The sequence below is a fragment of the Sminthopsis crassicaudata genome, chromosome 2 (assembly GCF_048593235.1).
Source record: "Sminthopsis crassicaudata isolate SCR6 chromosome 2, ASM4859323v1, whole genome shotgun sequence".
Taxonomy (NCBI): Eukaryota; Metazoa; Chordata; class Mammalia; order Dasyuromorphia; family Dasyuridae; genus Sminthopsis; species Sminthopsis crassicaudata.
Window position 1 is genome coordinate 227,115,096 of NC_133618.1, and position 17,068 is coordinate 227,132,163.

Consider the following 17,068-nt stretch of genomic DNA (forward strand, 5'->3'; position numbering starts at 1 on the left):
AGCTAGGTTCTTCCCCAGATCAACTTTGTGTGGCTCAAAATTTTCCATCCTCATTCATATCTTTTATGATCAGAGATCTTATTTGCTGCAACAAGTTTAGAACCAATCTGAGCCAACTCACACATAAATAGAAGCACATAGAGATTTGTGGACAGAGGTTATTGCTGTTACTGTTCAATCGTTTTTGACTCTGCAACCTCATTTGAGGTTTTCTTGTCAAAGTTGTTGGAGAAATTAGATATTTCCTTCTGTAGCTCATTTTACTGTTGAAAAAACTGAGGCAAACAGGGTTAAATGGCTCACCCAGGTTCACACAGCTAGTAAGTGTCTGAGATTAGATTTGAAATTTCCTGACTTCAGAACCCATGCTCTCTCTACTGGACCACCTAGATGTCTCCTATGGAAAGAGAAACATCTTTCCTGAAAGCTAGGTAGGGAGATGCTTGTTGGCATTATGATGCCCTGACTTGTTGGTTCCCGAGTGAACACCTGGTCAGAAGACCCACGTGTTCACTACCAAAACCCTTACCTCTTTTGGCTACCCATCTTGGCTTGGCCACCCAGGCTGGGAAGCCAGGATGAAGAACGCCAGGTTAAAGAGAGGCGATTGCTGCCTGCAGTGGGCTTACATAGGGCCTGTGAGGTCACACACACAGCCAATCAGCGAGAGAGTCACCCATTAGGAAGCTATCTCAATATGGCCAGGATCCCGCCCAAGGGCAGTCCTAATATCCACAGAATTACTTCCGGGCCTCAATCTCCCGATGCGCTGTGGCACCCATTTAAAGGCCCCTTACAGATGCTGTTGAGGAGGAGAACTGTAGGAAGAAGGCCTGTCTGGACCTGAGATATTGGAATAAGATTTAAGACTTATTATAATAGATACAGTCTATTTAATGGCAAATGATGCTTGTTTGGACCAAATAAAGAAAGGTATTCTTTGTGAGCAGAAATGTTAAACACTATTCTCACAATGAAGCCTAAATCAAATTAAAATGTAGTTTAACAAAATAAAATTATAAAATAATATAGATATTTATTTGTGGTTTTCTAATTAAATATTTCTTAGAATCTGTTTCTCATTGAGTCTACAGGGACTAAAAAGGAATGTTTCTTGTATGAAACTCACCTGCCCCTGCCTTCATTACCATTCCCATAGTCAGGAATGCTGATTTATGCTCAACTCTGCATTCAAAGATAAAATGGCTTCCTCTCATCTTGGTGGTTCTTTCTTTCAGATCCCCAACCTGAAAAAGAGAAATATTGAGAACTGTGGACAGTGGACTCAGATGGAAAAGTAAGAAGAGCCCCATAGGTGGGATTACTTGGGAGGCATCTCTGGGATAAAAGAGAAAGAGTACTGGATTTGGAGTTAAACACCTCCTTTCTTAATCCCATCCTGTGAATTCAGATCCCAGATCTAACACTACCTAGCTGTGTGACCTGGGACAATTCACTTTGACCTTTCAACAAGCTTCAATTTTTTCTACTGAAATGGAAAGGTTTAGAATAAGTAATCTCTAAGATTTCTTCCAATCTTAATGTTCTATGAAAATTGGTATAATATTGTTTATCTATGAAAATTGGCATAATATTGTTTATACCACTTGGTTGTTGAAAGGATCAAGTTAAATAACAGATATCATATACATAATGTGTGATATAGGATGTCCCAAAAGACATTTGGGGTGTGGCAACCTGCACTAAGATTTTTGGGACAACCTGCATAAAGGACAGCTTGATCATTCATTCTGATTAGGATTGAATGTGTAGAATTGTAAATTCTCTGTTATTACAAAATTTCATTTAATCATGAATTATCTTGACTTTTGTCTTAGTTGTGTCCAATTTCTGGCTTTACCATTTCCCTAGATTCCACCTGGGGCAAATGGAACCAGCAGAATTTTTGACAGCTTTTGTTTCCCTTGCAGGCCAAAAGAAGTGAATCAGATCCTCATTGAGTGGCTGAATGATGTGGCCAAGAATCCTCTCTTGAATTCTATGCTTTGATGTTGAGTATGTGTGTGTGTTGTGGGGAGCAGAAGGGGAGTCCTTTGAACACCTCTGTTATTTCCTAGGGAAAGAACATTCCTATTAAATGATGGCTTTCTCTTCCATCCACTTCCTTTAACCAACAGCATTATATTAAGGCCTATGTACCAGAAAGGCAATAGTGCTTTGTTCTCTTCTTCCTACAGAAACACCAACCTCTGTGAGTAGGAAGGAGTAGGAGCTGCCTTACTAGAGATTCAACTGGCCAGTTGAGCAAACACAAAACTTTTTTTTTCTTTTCTTTCTTTTCTTTTTCTGTGGACAGAAGGAATTTATCCTCACCTGTAAGTTCTCTGCCCAAAAGAATATAAGATTTGATCACTGAGATTTTGTAAGATATCCTTAGATTTATGGGCAAGGACTGTGCCTTAAAATGTCTCAGTTGGTCATTGTGCCTTGATTGACTCAGAGTGAATGAAAATAATAATTGCTTCTGTTTTGACCAGAAATCCTGAGGTTCTTCTTTAATATTGAATTTTTTTGTACTCGGTAAAAGAGGCCATTCTCTGCCTCATTTCTGACTTAGATTAGTCACTGAACTGACCTTGCCTCTATCACAATGAAGCCTGTTAAAGTCTTTAGCTTAAAATGGCCGAGTTCTCCCTCTGCATTCAATTTCCAATCTTCCTGATCTGTATCTCACCACTGGATCCAGATGGCTTCAGAGGAGAAAATAAGACTGGTGACTTTGCACAGACCTCCTTCAAGTCAATCCAATTCACTTGCATTTCATGGCATTACTTCCCTAATATCATGGGCCTCTTCGAGAATAAAGGACAAATAACAATAACTATGATTAAGGGTTTCAGTTCTGAAAAAAAAAAGAAAAAGAAAAAGAAAAAAGAAAAAAAGGGAGGTGAGCCAACTCATGCTTTATTGGTGCATTTGATGTTCACATTTACTGAGCAAAAATAGAAAGCAATTTGAATTATTCTCATGAATATTTTCTTTCTTGTGATAACCATTAGAATAGGCAACAGTTATGAAATAATAGTGATTTAATTTAAGGAGTGGGATTGGGAAAGAGTAATCATTACCAACTGGCTCAGAAATCAGAAGGTCCTGAGTTCCAATTGCAGTTCAGTGACATAGTAGATGAATGGGCTTGGGCAAGTTATCCACGTTTTCTGAACCTTATCCATCCATTGAGAGTTGAACTAAATAATCTCTCTAGTCTCTTTGATCTCTATTATGAATATATGGATCAGAAAATTTAAAATGGGGCAAATTTTTCAAGATAAAGAAACAGCTAAATGAGTAAAGTCTCCTGATTATTCTTGAGGTGTAAAATGGGGGAGGTAAAACTGGTGTTTCTACTTTGAATGTTAAATAGTGTTCCAAATTAATTTGTTAATCATGGTTGTGACTACAATAAAAAAAATTTGTAAGACACAATGGCATTGGCTGTACTTCATTCAAAAAGTAAGTAGATGACATCTTGGAATGAAATCAATAATGATAAATAGGCCCAATGGCAGAAGAGATATTTTCTGTGAATCTGGGTTAAAGAAGGACCCTATGGGCTGCAGGTTTTGGTTATGGGAAGCAGAAAACAGGTGGAATGCAAAGGAGTAAACTTGCAGACCCTGGAATTCATGTCAAGCAAAAGGAAGTAATCTCAATTTTCATCAGAGGTTGGCCTGGCATTGCTCAGAACTTTATTTAGTGGCCATCTCTTCAGGACTTCTTCCAAGCTACTAAGCTAGCTCCTGGCTATCCTCTGGGCTGGAGGGCCCACGGAAATTCAACTTGGGCATCTTAATTGTACTGTAATGGCAAGAGCAGGGCAGCTGGGTGGTACCATAGTGCAAAGAGCACCAAGCCTGGAGCCAGGGAGATTCTGAGTTCAATTCTAGCCTCAGGCACTTACTAGCTGTGTGACCCTGAGCAAGTCACTTAGCTCTGCCTCAATTTCTTCTAAATTCTCTAATTTTCTATCTAAACTTTTTCTTTAAAATGTAAGATGATAACCAGTCCAGTATTTTCCCCCAAAAAGCCACAAACAAGATCACAGAGTCAGACATGACTGGAAAAAAAAGACAAGTCTCAATTGCAGAGAAGGGACCTACCCACATGAATGAAGTGTCTTTCCCAAGGAACTTTTTATCATAACAAGATCATAGATTCATTCCGTGTGGCAGACCTACCCACAGTAGTTAGGTACTGTGTCTGCTAGTCTGTTTTGATTAGTACAGGGACATTTTCTAGTAGAAACTCCCTACCACAAATGCAGAGGAATCAGTGGGGCTGAGGGTGCAAGTCTTAAACACAAATCCAGTACTCTCTATCTAATTATTCTTATTAACTGTTTACCAGCCTATGGAGTGCTCCTTGAAATGCGTAGATTTTATAGACGGAAGGTGAGAGCGTGCCCTTGGGGACAGGACTAATCTGGGGTCCTTAATTCCCAGGCCCAGCACTGACCTCCTGCTCTAATTCGAGAGGTCTCCTACTGGCTTTCCTGAAAACAAAGGCGAAAGTCAACAAAGTAAAGGGCTTTTGTAAATCAGCTGCAAAGGAAAGCCAGTCCTTAGGAGGTGACATCGGACCTGGATTACCACTCGGAAATTTTCAGGAGCCTGGAGTTGGCTTTGCCCACTTGGCTATCCTACAGGGGGCGGGGCTGGGCAAAAGCTATATAGTAAGAGTGGACAGGGGCGGGGTGTGAGGACAGTAGCAAGGGGCCGATTCACCGCGGAGAAGAGAAGAACTGAGTGCTACCCATCGCTGGAGCTCTGTGCTCGGAGTAGCAGCAGGGATGGGGCTGCGCGCGGCTCTGTTCGACCTCGGCGGAGTGTTAGTGCGTAGCTCCCCGAACATCATCTTCAGTCAGACGGAGGAAGCCTTGGCCCTGCCCAGGTAGGGTTGGCTCGCGCGCACCGGGTTGTCTTCCGACCTACGAAGCCCGGTCCCTGGAGTCCCGACCACGCAGAAGTCTGGGCTGCGCGCCCTCGGGCCGCCTCGAACATCCCCCTTTCTCTTCTCCCAAATAGTCTAGCACAGGGGTGGCAATCCTGTATCTTAAGGGCCCCGCCCCGAAACACAAATCAGTGCACTGCCACTTTAAGCTTAATTATACTTTAAAGAGTTTGGGGGATTTGTGGTTTGCGGTGATTTTTTTTTTAAAGCGAGATTAAAAAATGCAAATAACTCTTCGTTTTAGATTAAAGACAGGGAACGTAAAACTACTCAATAAAGAAAAACAAATTGATCTTAAAATACTTCCCCCATTACAACTGCCATCTCCCAATGTGCTTTGCCCATATTGACCATCTAAATCTAAAATATGTTGGTTCCTCGACTCTAAGCTCAAATTCACCCTTATAGGGACGTTCTTTCCTAACTCCTCAATTTCTAGAGTCCAGTCCCCCATTAAGTTGTCTTTATTTTGTATGCCTTGTCTTCCCTGCCAGAATGTAAACTCCTTGAGGGCAGAAACGATTCCACTTTTGGTTTTGTATCTCCAATGCTTAACAAGAGACCTTAATATATGTTTGTTGATTGGCTTATTAATAGATGTTTGTTGATTGACTACTAAGTTCAGGCCCCCGTATTTGGTGAAAGTGAAGAGTTGGAGTACTTGTACATTTCTGCTTCCAGACTCAATGAATTTGAAAATTGGAAGAAACTTCAGTTCAGTCCAGCCTAACACATATAGGGAAAGTATCTAAATGTGTGTGTATACCTAAGTGTGTATATACATGTGTGTGTATTCACATACCTATATAAATGCACATATATGTATGTATATGTAACATATCATACAGTGAGAAGCACACCTATCCCAGTAGTCCTATCCATTTTTGAATGGCTCTAATTATTAGAAAATTTTTCCTGACATCAATACTATCTGCTTCATACCAACTTCTACCCATTGCTAAATCAATGTAACTTCTCTTTCATGGAACATTTCTTCAAATACTTGAAGGCTATCCTGGTCTCCCCCCCACACACACACTTCAAATCTTCTCTTCTTTCAATTGATCTTTCTATGACAAGAGATAGCCCTATGTTACAACAGATAGAAAACAAGACCTGGAGTCAGGAAGACCTGGTTCAAGTTTAGTCACAGATACTTAGTAGCTGTGTAAGCCTGGGTAAATTCCTTAACTTCTGTGTGCCACAATCTCTTCACCTGTAAAATGCAAATAATAACAGCATCTACTTCCCATGGTTGGGGTGAGGATACAATAATATTTGGAATATGCTTCAACAATTTAGAAGTTCCATGTCAACATCATTATTCTTTCTAACAAATATTTGTAAAACATATAACACAGTGCCTGGCACATACCAGGTACTTAATAAATGTTTGTGACATTCCCACTTCCCCAAAAAAAGACAAAATAGAAGGAACAATTTAGCATACAAAAAACAGTATATCCCAAAAAGATATACTATCATACATAGTATTTTGCACATCAACTTTCACCTCTGCAAAGAAATAGGAGGATGTGCTTTCTCATATCTCTTCTTTGGGGCCACATTTACTTATTACATAGTACTTGGTTTTGATGTTGTTGATATTTCCATTTACATCGTGGTATTCTTGGTGTGTATTATTTTCTTGGATCCATTTCATTCTGTATCAGTTCATGTAAGTCTTCCCGTGTGTTTCCAGATCCTTCATATTTATTTTTTTCTCTTAGCACCGTAATATTCTATTACATTCATGTTGTACTGTTTACCTTTCCCCAATCTGTGCAGTTCCTTTGTTTTAGGAGTTAGTAAATTATGGCTGAGAGAGAAGTGAAATGATATGCCCAAAGCTCCAAGGTTGGTAAGTGACAGAACTGAGACTTAAACTTAAAGTGACAGTGACTGAGTCCTCAACACTTTACATTTGTCAATAAGCATTTATTATGTTCTTATTATTATGCCTGTTATGGGCCAGGCACTGTGTTAAGTGCTGTATGTACAAAGAGGTGAATAATAGACTCTGATCTTGAGGAGCTTGCAACCTAATGGGGGGACAATGCTATGTATAAGGAAGCTAAAGAGGAAAAGGGAGAAATGGACCATGCCCAAAAGTAGAGCTTGATAAAGTCCAGATAGGTGGCCTAGATGTGTTCCAAAATGAAAGATCTTGGAGAAACTCTCTGCCCTCCACTCTCTCCAAGCAAAAGGGGATACAGGGTATAGGGAAGGTGTAAGTTCCAGGGTTGGTGTGATCTTGCAGGAAGATGATATATGTAAAGGGTATGATTAAATCTAGAGTACATTAGCTGGATCAGAACTAAAGAGATAATGGCTCAAGTGCCCTCCTTAAATGAGTTCTGTCCTGTGTGTTGTCATTTTTCGGTCATGTCTGAACTCTGAGACCCTGTTTCAAGTTTTCTTGGCAAAGATACTGGAGTGCTTTGCCATTTCCTTCCGTAGCTCAAATTATAGTTAAGGATACTGAGGCAAATGAGATTATATGACTTGCCCATACAGCAATGACGTGTCTGAAGGCATATTTGAACTCAGGAAGATGAGTCTAATTCCAGGCCTGGTGTTTTATCCACTGTGGCACCTCACTTTGGGGTCAATAACAACACATCTATGCTTATATAAAAAAATGTATATTTAGGACAAGGCAATGATTTGGGTCCAATGTTGAAAATTACTTTTACTGACCCCAATCTTCCCATAAAATTCACAGCCATTTATCCATCTTTTTAATAAAAAAAACATTTTACTGGTGTTGTTAAAGAACCAAAAGTAATTCAAAAAACATTTTAATTGCCTTTTGAATATGACAGTCTTTCAAAGACCCAAGGATAGTAATTATGTATATGTCTCACCACTCCCCCTCCCCAATCTTCTATTCTCCTGGTTATCATTCCTACTTCAACCAGTCTCACTCTGGGAACAGTCTTCACTTCCTTCTCCATCCCAGTCATCCTTTATATATGCTGCAAGACCAGTGAGCTTTGCAGTATCCCACAAAGTACTTTTGCAGTATTCATTAATGCCATAATCATCAGTTCACCATGTACTTTATGGCATGTACTTCAACCTGTATTTACATCATTATTCTTATTCATCAATTACTCCTGTAACCAAGGGCTTTTCTGGCATGGTTTAAGACTGTATATACCTTGATAGAATACAGCAAAGCACAGTAACCCCCCAGGACCATTGAACTCATTTGTTGTGTGTTAATCAGCAGTGAAATTACACATATACTTGTTCTTGAGCATTTGCCTGAGGTTCTGGCAGCTAAAGATGCAATTACCATAGTATCAGAGACTGACAGCATCTGGAGAGAGTAGAATCCTTGTTGGGGACCTTGAGCTGGTTAATGCTGCAAACCATAAGTCCTTTAATTTGGCATGTTTAAGTAAGGAAAGGCTTGAGAGTTTCTGCCAGGCCCCAGTTCAATAAACTCTTTAGTCCCTCTATTACCTGGTTTACTTACCATTCCCAAGATGGCAAGAGACAACTCAGGAAATTCTCACACTTCAAAACTGAAGTAGTCCATTGGTTTACCTATCACTAGGATTGAGACTAGCATCTCCCAAGCAATGGAAAGGGCTTTTTTTTTTTTTTGCCTTGATTGCTGACCACTGAGGCATGATTGGATTTCCTGTCTTAGACATCACAGCAAGATAACTCCAAGACATCTAGAAAACTGGAAATTTTAAACCTGGAATGTCCAAGTATAAAAGTTTCCAGAGAAGGGGAGAATCCAGAGAGAAGACAGATGAGGGGGAAAATGATTAGTTTCCAGGGAAGGGAGGCATGAATGGGGAAAGCTAACTTCTTAGAGAAAGAGTAGGCTAGAAAAATGAGATTTTTGCCAACTACAACAAACCTTGATCATTTACAACAGGAATTAATTCAACATCTACTTTGTTCTAAAAGTTATATTAAGCATTGTGAGTACAAAAATAAGAATGACACAATCCCTGCCCTCAAAGACATCATGTTCTACATGGAAAGATAGTATGTACATCTGTATTTGTTCTATATACAATATATGTAAAAAATAAACACAAGGTAACCTTAGCAGTTGGGGAATCAGGAAAAGCTTTCTATAGCAAGCCATATTTGAGCAGAATTTAAAGGAAACAAAGGATTTTAAGAGATGAAAATGAGGAGTGAGTGCATTCTAGAAACCTAGGAGAGCCTGGGCAAGGAAATAGATAGATAGAAAGAAATAGAAGATAGAGAATCATTGGTGAGCAACTGTAAGAAATCCAACTGGGTACATCAAGGAGAGTAATGTATAGTGCTAGTGAAGTAGATTGGATTTGAAAAGTCAAACTGAAGAATTTATATTTAATGCTAAAGGTAATAGAGGGACTAAAGAGTATATTGAGCTGGGGCAAGTTAGAGTGTAGGAGCTGGGGTTGTGGGCTTGATATGGTCAAGCCTACGCTGTAGGAAAATCACTTCGACAGCTCTAAAAAAGATAGATTGGAGAAAAAGAAAACAATAGAGTCAAGGAGAACAATTAGGAAGCTACTTACAGCAAAGGCCCAGCAAGAGTTGATGGAAGCTGTATGAGAAGAGAGAAGGAGATAAAAGTTATTATGGAGATAGAAATTATGAAACTTGGTAACTGATTCAATTTAGGTGATAAGCAAGAGTAAGGATTCTGGGAAGACTCTGAGTAAATGGAAGGATGATAATAACCTTGATAGAAATAAAGGAATTAAGAAAAAAAGTGGGTTTAAGGGGAAGCTAAGGTTTAAGGAGTTAATGTGCTAAATGAGTCCACAGATGCACCAATCAAGTGTATCTATAATGAACCTATGTCCCATATATAACTACAAGCAGCTCTATTCTAGAATTCTAAAGAGATTTGAAGTAGTAAAGTACTGTATTTTTAAATGCACATAACTGCAAAATCAACCTATGCAGTCATACATCAATTACATAATTATATAATTCTATGGATTATTTGTGTCTGATCCATAGTAGAACCTTCTGAGTTCATATTGGTCTAATCATCCATAGTCAGACACTTGATCTTGACCCCAGGAAAAATGGGGATTGAGAGAAAAGTCATCAGAGGTGGCCATTAAAAGATCACTGGTTACTCTGGAGGGAGCAGTTTTAATTGACTAATAAGGTTGTTAAACCAGAGAATTAAGTCGTGAAGAAGAGGGTAAAGTGAGAAGTGAAGGTATCTGTTGAAGACATTGTCAAGGTGTTTAGCCCAAAATGGGAAAAGCCTGTGGAGGGAAAGCTCAAGGGAGGAGTTTTTAAAGATGGAAGAGATATGGAAATGTTTGTAGGCAGTAAGAAAGCAACCAGTATGCAGTGAGAAATTGAAGATAAGTGAGAGCATAGAGATGAGAGGGACAACCTGTTAGAGTTGAGGAGATAAAATGGAATCATTTGGCAGGTAAAAGGATTGACCTTACCAAGGAGAAAGAAGCTCAATCTCCTTAGGTGAAGAGGAAATAGTGATAGAAGGTATCTGGGTGATACGAGATAAGGAGGAGGGGAGAAGAAGGAACTCTTGGTGAATGGCCTCAATTCTTGCAGTAAATATCAGTCAAGATTCTCATTTGAGAAGGTCAGGTTAGAGAAAGAGTCATTTAAGTTTTAAGGAAGGATGAAAAGGCTTGGAGGAACTTCTCTACTAATTTGTTTAATGAATTGGAGGTTGCTCAGCAGCAGTGAGAACATATAGCAATATGTTATTGCTATACAATATATTGAGGTTGTATAGCATATACTTGTAATGGATTCATTCAGGCCCTTGGTTTGATTTTCTCTACCTTTGTTTAGAGGCAAAGGCAACAGATGCTGGGAGTGATCTAAAGCTGAGACTGGCAGGGCACAACCAATCATATATGGTAAGGGAGCAAGAGATTCAAGAGAAGACAACAGTTCAGACATTATCTGGTTACTGAAGGGATCAAGATGTAGAAAGAAGGGGAGAATGACTTAGGAAAGAACTGAGGAGTGGAGGAATTGGAGGTCAGGGTGTCTGACTTGCCCAGAATTACACAGCTAGTCAGTATTTTAAGAGGGATCTGAACTCAAGTCTTTCTTACTCAGTACCACCCAGTTGCAAAACAAATGTTTTCAATATGTCAACACACCAAATATCAGTTATCTCCAAGTCATGAATGAAAGTTTGAGAAAGATCAAGTCCTAAGACAAGAATTTTTTAAAGTGGGCACAAGATACAATGTATCATCTGTCCCTGGAATTATTCCAAAGATATTTTTAGCAAGCCTTCTTAGGGTATATCTATATCTCAATACTGTGAACCTTAAGGATAAAGAATAATAACATCAGGGGAATAACTTGTCCCATCACTTTTTCCCTCTGAATATGTCAAACCAACATAAGGACAAAACAACATCAGGGATGGTAATTATGAGCTGACATTTTAAGGTTTACAAAGTATTTGCAGAATATGTTAGGAGCCTCTGTTTACTAGCTATGTGATACTGGGGAAGTCACTTAATTTCTATTAGTCTCAGATCACTCCAAGACTATAAAGGTTACAGATCTTCATCAGTGGAGGGAATTCACATATCAACAAAATCATAGATTCTTGGCATATTTATGTTTTTTTTTTTTTTTTTTTTAAGAAAAGAATTTGAGATTAGAGATGCATTTGGAGTGGTTTGCCATTTTCTTCTCCAAAGCTCTTTCCTTCTCTCAATCAAGGATCCTGGGCTGGTCATTTAAGTTTGCTAAGGATATAAAATAACTTCTCTAGCTCTAAATCTCACTTTCTGTGAATCTTTTTAAAATTTAATTTAATTTAATTTTTTTAGATTATATGCATACATTTACTTTTTTAATTTTATTTTTTATTATAGCTTTTTATATACAAAACATATGCATGGGTTATTTCTCAACACTGACTCTTGCAAAAAATTCTGTTCCAACTTTTCCCCTTCTTCCTCCTCCTACCCCCTCCTCTAAATGCAGGTAGTCCCATATATGTTAAATATGTTAAAGTATATAACATTTACTTTTAACATATTTCTATATAAGTCATGTTGGGAAAGAAAAATCAGAACAAAAGGGAACAACCTCAGTGAAACTTTTGGAAACTTTATCTAGCAGAGACCTTTTACTCTTTCAAAGTGCCCTCCTGGCAGTTACAATTACTAGTCTGTCCTAGGCCCAACAAAGTACCTTTGACCACTGACCTTTGCAGTGTCAACTCTACCCGGCTCGCCTCCTCTGGAATCTATAGTTTAATAACTGGTCTTTGGATCTCTGGAATCTATAGTTTAATAACCGGTAGCGCGTTCAAGAACAGCCATGTGTAATCTTAAAAAGCCTTTATTATACCTACTCACATAATGCCCTGACTTAATGCCCTGACTTGTTGGTTCGCTAGTGAACACCTGGTCTGAAGACCCACGTGTTCACTACCAAACTTCTTACCTCTCTGGGCTATCCATCAGCTTGGCTCGGCTACCCCAGGTATTATTGTGGATTTTCAAAATTTAACAGTGTTTGGCACACAGAAGGTACTTGCTAAATGCTTATTCAATTTAATGAAGGAAACTAAGGCAGAGAGAGAGGAAATGACTTGCTTTATGACTATATAGTGATGTTTTTGGAAGAGTGGGCTTTAGAAACCAGTTGTCCTGAACTTCTAGCACAGTACCAATTCTAGTATGCTATGCTTACTCTCCATGAGATTGAAGTAGAACCCACTAATTAACTGTAACTTTAATATTCTGAATATTCATTCATCTTTTGTTCCTTTGCTTGAAACTTCTAGGGGTTTTTTAAATCAAGTTATCACTAAAGAAGGTCTTGATAGCCCCTATCTTCGCCTCCTGACAGGAGAGATCACATTTTCACAGGTAAGATTTCTGTGGGTTAGATATCCTCTAGTAAGATTACTGGGTCAAAGAGTTGAGTTGTATTCCAGAATGATTAGACCAGTTCTTCACAAACCAGTATATTAGTGTGCTTGTTTTTCCTCTCTAGCACTGACCTTATCTATTTATTTTTATAGTGGGTTCCTCTCATGGAAGAAGATTGTAGGAAGCTTTCTGCAGCCTCTGGTTTCTGCCTCCCAGAGCAATTCTCTATAGAGAAAATCTTTGAAGAGGTGATTTCAAAAGGAAAGATCAATTATCCTATGCTTCAAGCTGCCATCATTTTGAAAAATAAGGGTAAGTTACAAGTTCTTTATATTTTCTTGTCTGAGGGTCATTATAAATACTTAAAGACATTTAGTCCAAAATGAAACAAAATGCTTTTTGATATCATAAATCAGAGACTTGAAGAAACTAAAGAATCAGATTGTGGACCACACTAAGCCTTAACAAGGAATAAATGCAAAAAATTATATTGATATGCCTTAAATTGATGATTTCATTCATGTAGCAACTCCTATCACTGATGCATATCATAGCCTGTATATTAGTTCATTGTTATAAGATCTTCCAAAGCTCAGAGAGATTAAAGGGTTTGGTCACACACCTATTAAGTATCAGTGTCAGAAGTAGGATTTGAATTCAGGTCTTTCTAACTCAAAATTCAAGTATTTGATCCACCACACCAGCTTCAAATTTCACGTTTCAGATTTCTGTTTTAGAAGTGCAGTGTTTAACTTGTGAGTTGTGAGACCTGAATTCAGTCATTGATATGGAATGGGATAAAGTGGAATGCTTTTGGACATAGGTATGCAGAAGTCTATAACCACTCCACTATATTTTAGGAGGAAAGCTATGAATATATCATCCCATTTCCTTATTTTCTCAGAATAATACAGAAATTTACCTTCTATATTTCCATTCACTTCAAGAACTGATTGGCTTTGTTGTGGCCACAGCCAGGAAATGAAATCCTTATATCTGTTTCCCTAGCAATAAATTAGAGAAACAATACTTGAATCCCAGAGCAAGGGTTATAAATAAGTTTGATACCTGGTATTTATAGTGGAGTACAATGTATTTCATCTAAACAAATGAGAAGATTCAACTTATTTTCATACTTGTGACAGGAGAATTCTGGGGAGGAATTCTAGATTATCCTAAGATCCTCTTTAAACCTAGATTGTAGTTCTGAGAACTGAAGATATGGGAAAAGAGCCCCAGAAAGGAAATTGTGTAAGGAGGCTAGCTATGCTATTCCAGTGCACTTCAATTTGGTTCTTTTCTTGTAAATTAGATGGCATTTCTATGGATAGTTTTGATCTTTTCAAAAAGGCATTTGTGATGATTGTTTCATATGTATATATTTTTTTCTCTTTTAGGATATAAAACTTGCATTCTTACCAACAAATGGTTGGATGATAGTCCACACAGATATACTATTGCCCAGGTGACAGGTACCCTAGGAAAACACTTTGACCTAATGATAGAATCATGCCGCACTGGAATATCCAAGCCAGACCCAGAGATTTATAAGTTTGCCCTTGAGGCATTGAAGGTGACACCACATGAGGTGAGTTGAAGTTTCCTTATTGCAAGAATATCTTAATTTGAGCAGAAAAGTGAATAACAAGCAATGTTGGAAGATTAAAGAAGCTAAAGCAAAGCTGGGAGAGGAAGGTGGGAATAGAAATACAGAAAGAAGGAAAGAGATAAAAGTAGAATAAGGAAAAGTGAGCAGGGCCTCTCTAGAGTACTTTGCTCTTACTCTGAGTGACATAGGGTGGGAGAGGCAGAGCAGCTGAATATTGGAAGGTCTTACAGGTTGATTGCAATTTAATCAAGGTTGATAACTGAAGAAAAGCAAAATAATTTTGAAAAATACAGTTGACATATCGCTTACTTTCTAATGTATGTGGGAAGGAGCATTAGGGGGAAAAATATTTGAAACTCAATTTTTTTATATACTAAAAGTAATGTTTAAATAAATTCAAAAATTTTTTGCATTATTCTTTAAAAAAGAGAAGAAAAGAAAATTGGAATGGAGCTCTCATTAAGTTGGCAAAACAGCAAAACTGGAAAATGGCCATTTTTAGAGAAGCTGTGGAACAACAGTCTATAAAATTTTTTTTCCTGGCTAACCATTTCCCTGTTGATCTTAGCTAGACTGGATTTGTTCAAAATTTTCTTGTCATTAAAATTTTCCACTTCATCTTCTATAGTCCTCTCTTTCTCTTGTTTAGTCATGAGCTATTGCCCTAATCATAGATCTGAAAGATAATTTCTTCTTTGCTCTTCCATATTCCTATGATGTCACCCTTTATGTCAAAAGCCAAGTATCTTTTGGGGGGATTTGCTTGACATGTAGTATAGGGGTGTTTCTTCTGCTACTGGCTTTTTGGTACTCTCTCCTTTACCCTGCTGTAGGTTTCTGTTGTGTATTTCTCAGGATGGGTAAAGTTGGTTACTGTAATTTCTCATTAGATTTCTTGATCATTATTCATTCTGGTGCCATTTTAAAGTTTCTACCAAAGTAGATGTGTGGCAATTAGAATGCTGTATCTGTTCAAATATTCATCTTAGGCATAACGCAATTTTTATTGATTTTCAAGCAGCATAATTGAATGAAAAGAAATCAGAGGAAAGGTAATAGAGTACATTTATTAAAGTGCTAATCTTGGAGTCCAGAAACTCAAATCCTAAATTTGATGTATTTTAGTTGTGTTATCAGAGGTAAGTCACTTAACTGGAAATGATCCAGGTAAATTTCTAATTATATCATTTAAAGAGGAGTTGGCAAATATGCTTAGGAGAGGAATCTCCAAGTTCCATATACTATCCTCTCTGCTACCTAGCATGGCTAGTTTAATGAGGAAACTTTGTAAATTATAAATAAGCTGAAGGCTTCCTTCACAGAGGACATACCTCTAAGTGGGAGCTCCCCATGAAAAGGATTTTGTGACTCTTTCTTGTCTTTACTTCTGAATTGTATTTTGTCCTAGAAGGGATTCTGTAGGAAAGGCCTGAGGGTGGTATGCTGTCGAGAAGACTGATGGATTTGGAGGTGGGGGAATCTGGCTTTCAATCCCAGTTCTGCTCTTTCCTGGTTCTGTGGCCTTGGGCAAAACTCTTCAATCATTTTTCCTTGGCCTTGGTTTCTTTGCATTTTGCAAAGAGAGAGTTGGTTAGATGTCTTTGGGGACCTGTCTCAGTGGGAATTTAGGACTTTGATTATTATCTTCATAAAATATCATTCTGGCATAAATTGAGAAACTTGTAAACTTCCAGGTCCTTTGTTAGAAGCATGTATGTATTAGCTCCTGTGATAGAGCCTGAATTAATAAGACGATGGCTTTCATGTTTGATTGGGAAAAGACAAACACAAAAGTTCACATGGCTGACATAGAGATGTTGGGGTTATAGTAGCATCTTTTTCTGCTGGAAGATGAGGAGAAAGAAAACAAAGGGATCATTTCTGAGGTTGACCCTGGTAATGGTGAGGATGAAATGATATTTTATATGTGTGTGTATGCATTGTGCATGTGTATATATGTGTGCATATTTGTGTGTGTATATATATATATATATGTGTGTGTGTGTGTGTGTGTGTGTGTGTGTGAGTGTGTGTGTGTATATAAAGAAAAATATATACACATATACCTGCACACATATATGTGTTTATATATGTGTGTTTACATACATACTTGTGTATACACAAGCCATTGTGTAATATACACAAGCCATTCTCCAATTGATAAATGGTCAAAGGATATAACTTTATATATAAATATATGCATATAGATGTCTCTATACACACACACATACACACACACACACACACACACACACACACACACACACACACACACATATATATATATATATATATATATATATATATATATATATATATATATATATATATGGATTTCCTACCTTGGATATTCCAAGGCAGGTTTTAAATTAGGCTATATGCTGGAACTATAGGATGTAGACTTAAGCTGATTTAAAAAAAAAAGTTGGGATCTTTGGGTTTGTCAAACACTAGATTGCTATAGTTATTGACTATTTTGTCTTGTGAACCTATCCTATTCCACTGATCAACTAGTCTATTTCTTAAGCTAATTTTTAATTGTTATCTCCATATTCATATTTAGGTCTATATTTCTATGTGTGTATATATTTATGCTTGTCTGAGCTGAGCTTTTTTCCTATTA

General features: G+C 37.8%; 2 protein-coding genes across 5 annotated transcripts in view; both read left to right on the forward strand.

The window, feature by feature from the left end:
• The window catches only part of LOC141555470 (bifunctional epoxide hydrolase 2-like), a 52,711-nt gene extending 49,276 nt beyond the window's left edge, over positions 1 to 3,435 (forward strand). For 2 of the 3 annotated variants that reach the window (XM_074288381.1, XM_074288383.1), the window contains 2 exons: positions 1,239 to 1,297; positions 1,932 to 3,435. In XM_074288381.1, coding sequence (XP_074144482.1) covers positions 1,239 to 1,297; positions 1,932 to 2,010 — 138 coding nt within the window. In that variant the 3' untranslated portion in view covers positions 2,011 to 3,435. The remainder of the gene's footprint in view (positions 1 to 1,238; positions 1,298 to 1,931) is intronic. The other variant, XM_074288382.1, reaches the window with a different exon arrangement.
• A 1,279-nt stretch (positions 3,436 to 4,714) lies between these two features.
• The window catches only part of LOC141555471 (bifunctional epoxide hydrolase 2-like), a 52,562-nt gene continuing 40,208 nt past the window's right edge, over positions 4,715 to 17,068 (forward strand). The window contains exons 1-4 of one of the 2 annotated variants that reach the window (XM_074288384.1): positions 4,715 to 4,911; positions 12,749 to 12,833; positions 12,989 to 13,148; positions 14,234 to 14,424. In XM_074288384.1, the coding sequence (XP_074144485.1) occupies positions 4,811 to 4,911; positions 12,749 to 12,833; positions 12,989 to 13,148; positions 14,234 to 14,424 (537 nt within the window). In that variant the 5' untranslated portion in view covers positions 4,715 to 4,810. The remainder of the gene's footprint in view (positions 4,912 to 12,748; positions 12,834 to 12,988; positions 13,149 to 14,233; positions 14,425 to 17,068) is intronic. The other variant, XM_074288385.1, reaches the window with a different exon arrangement.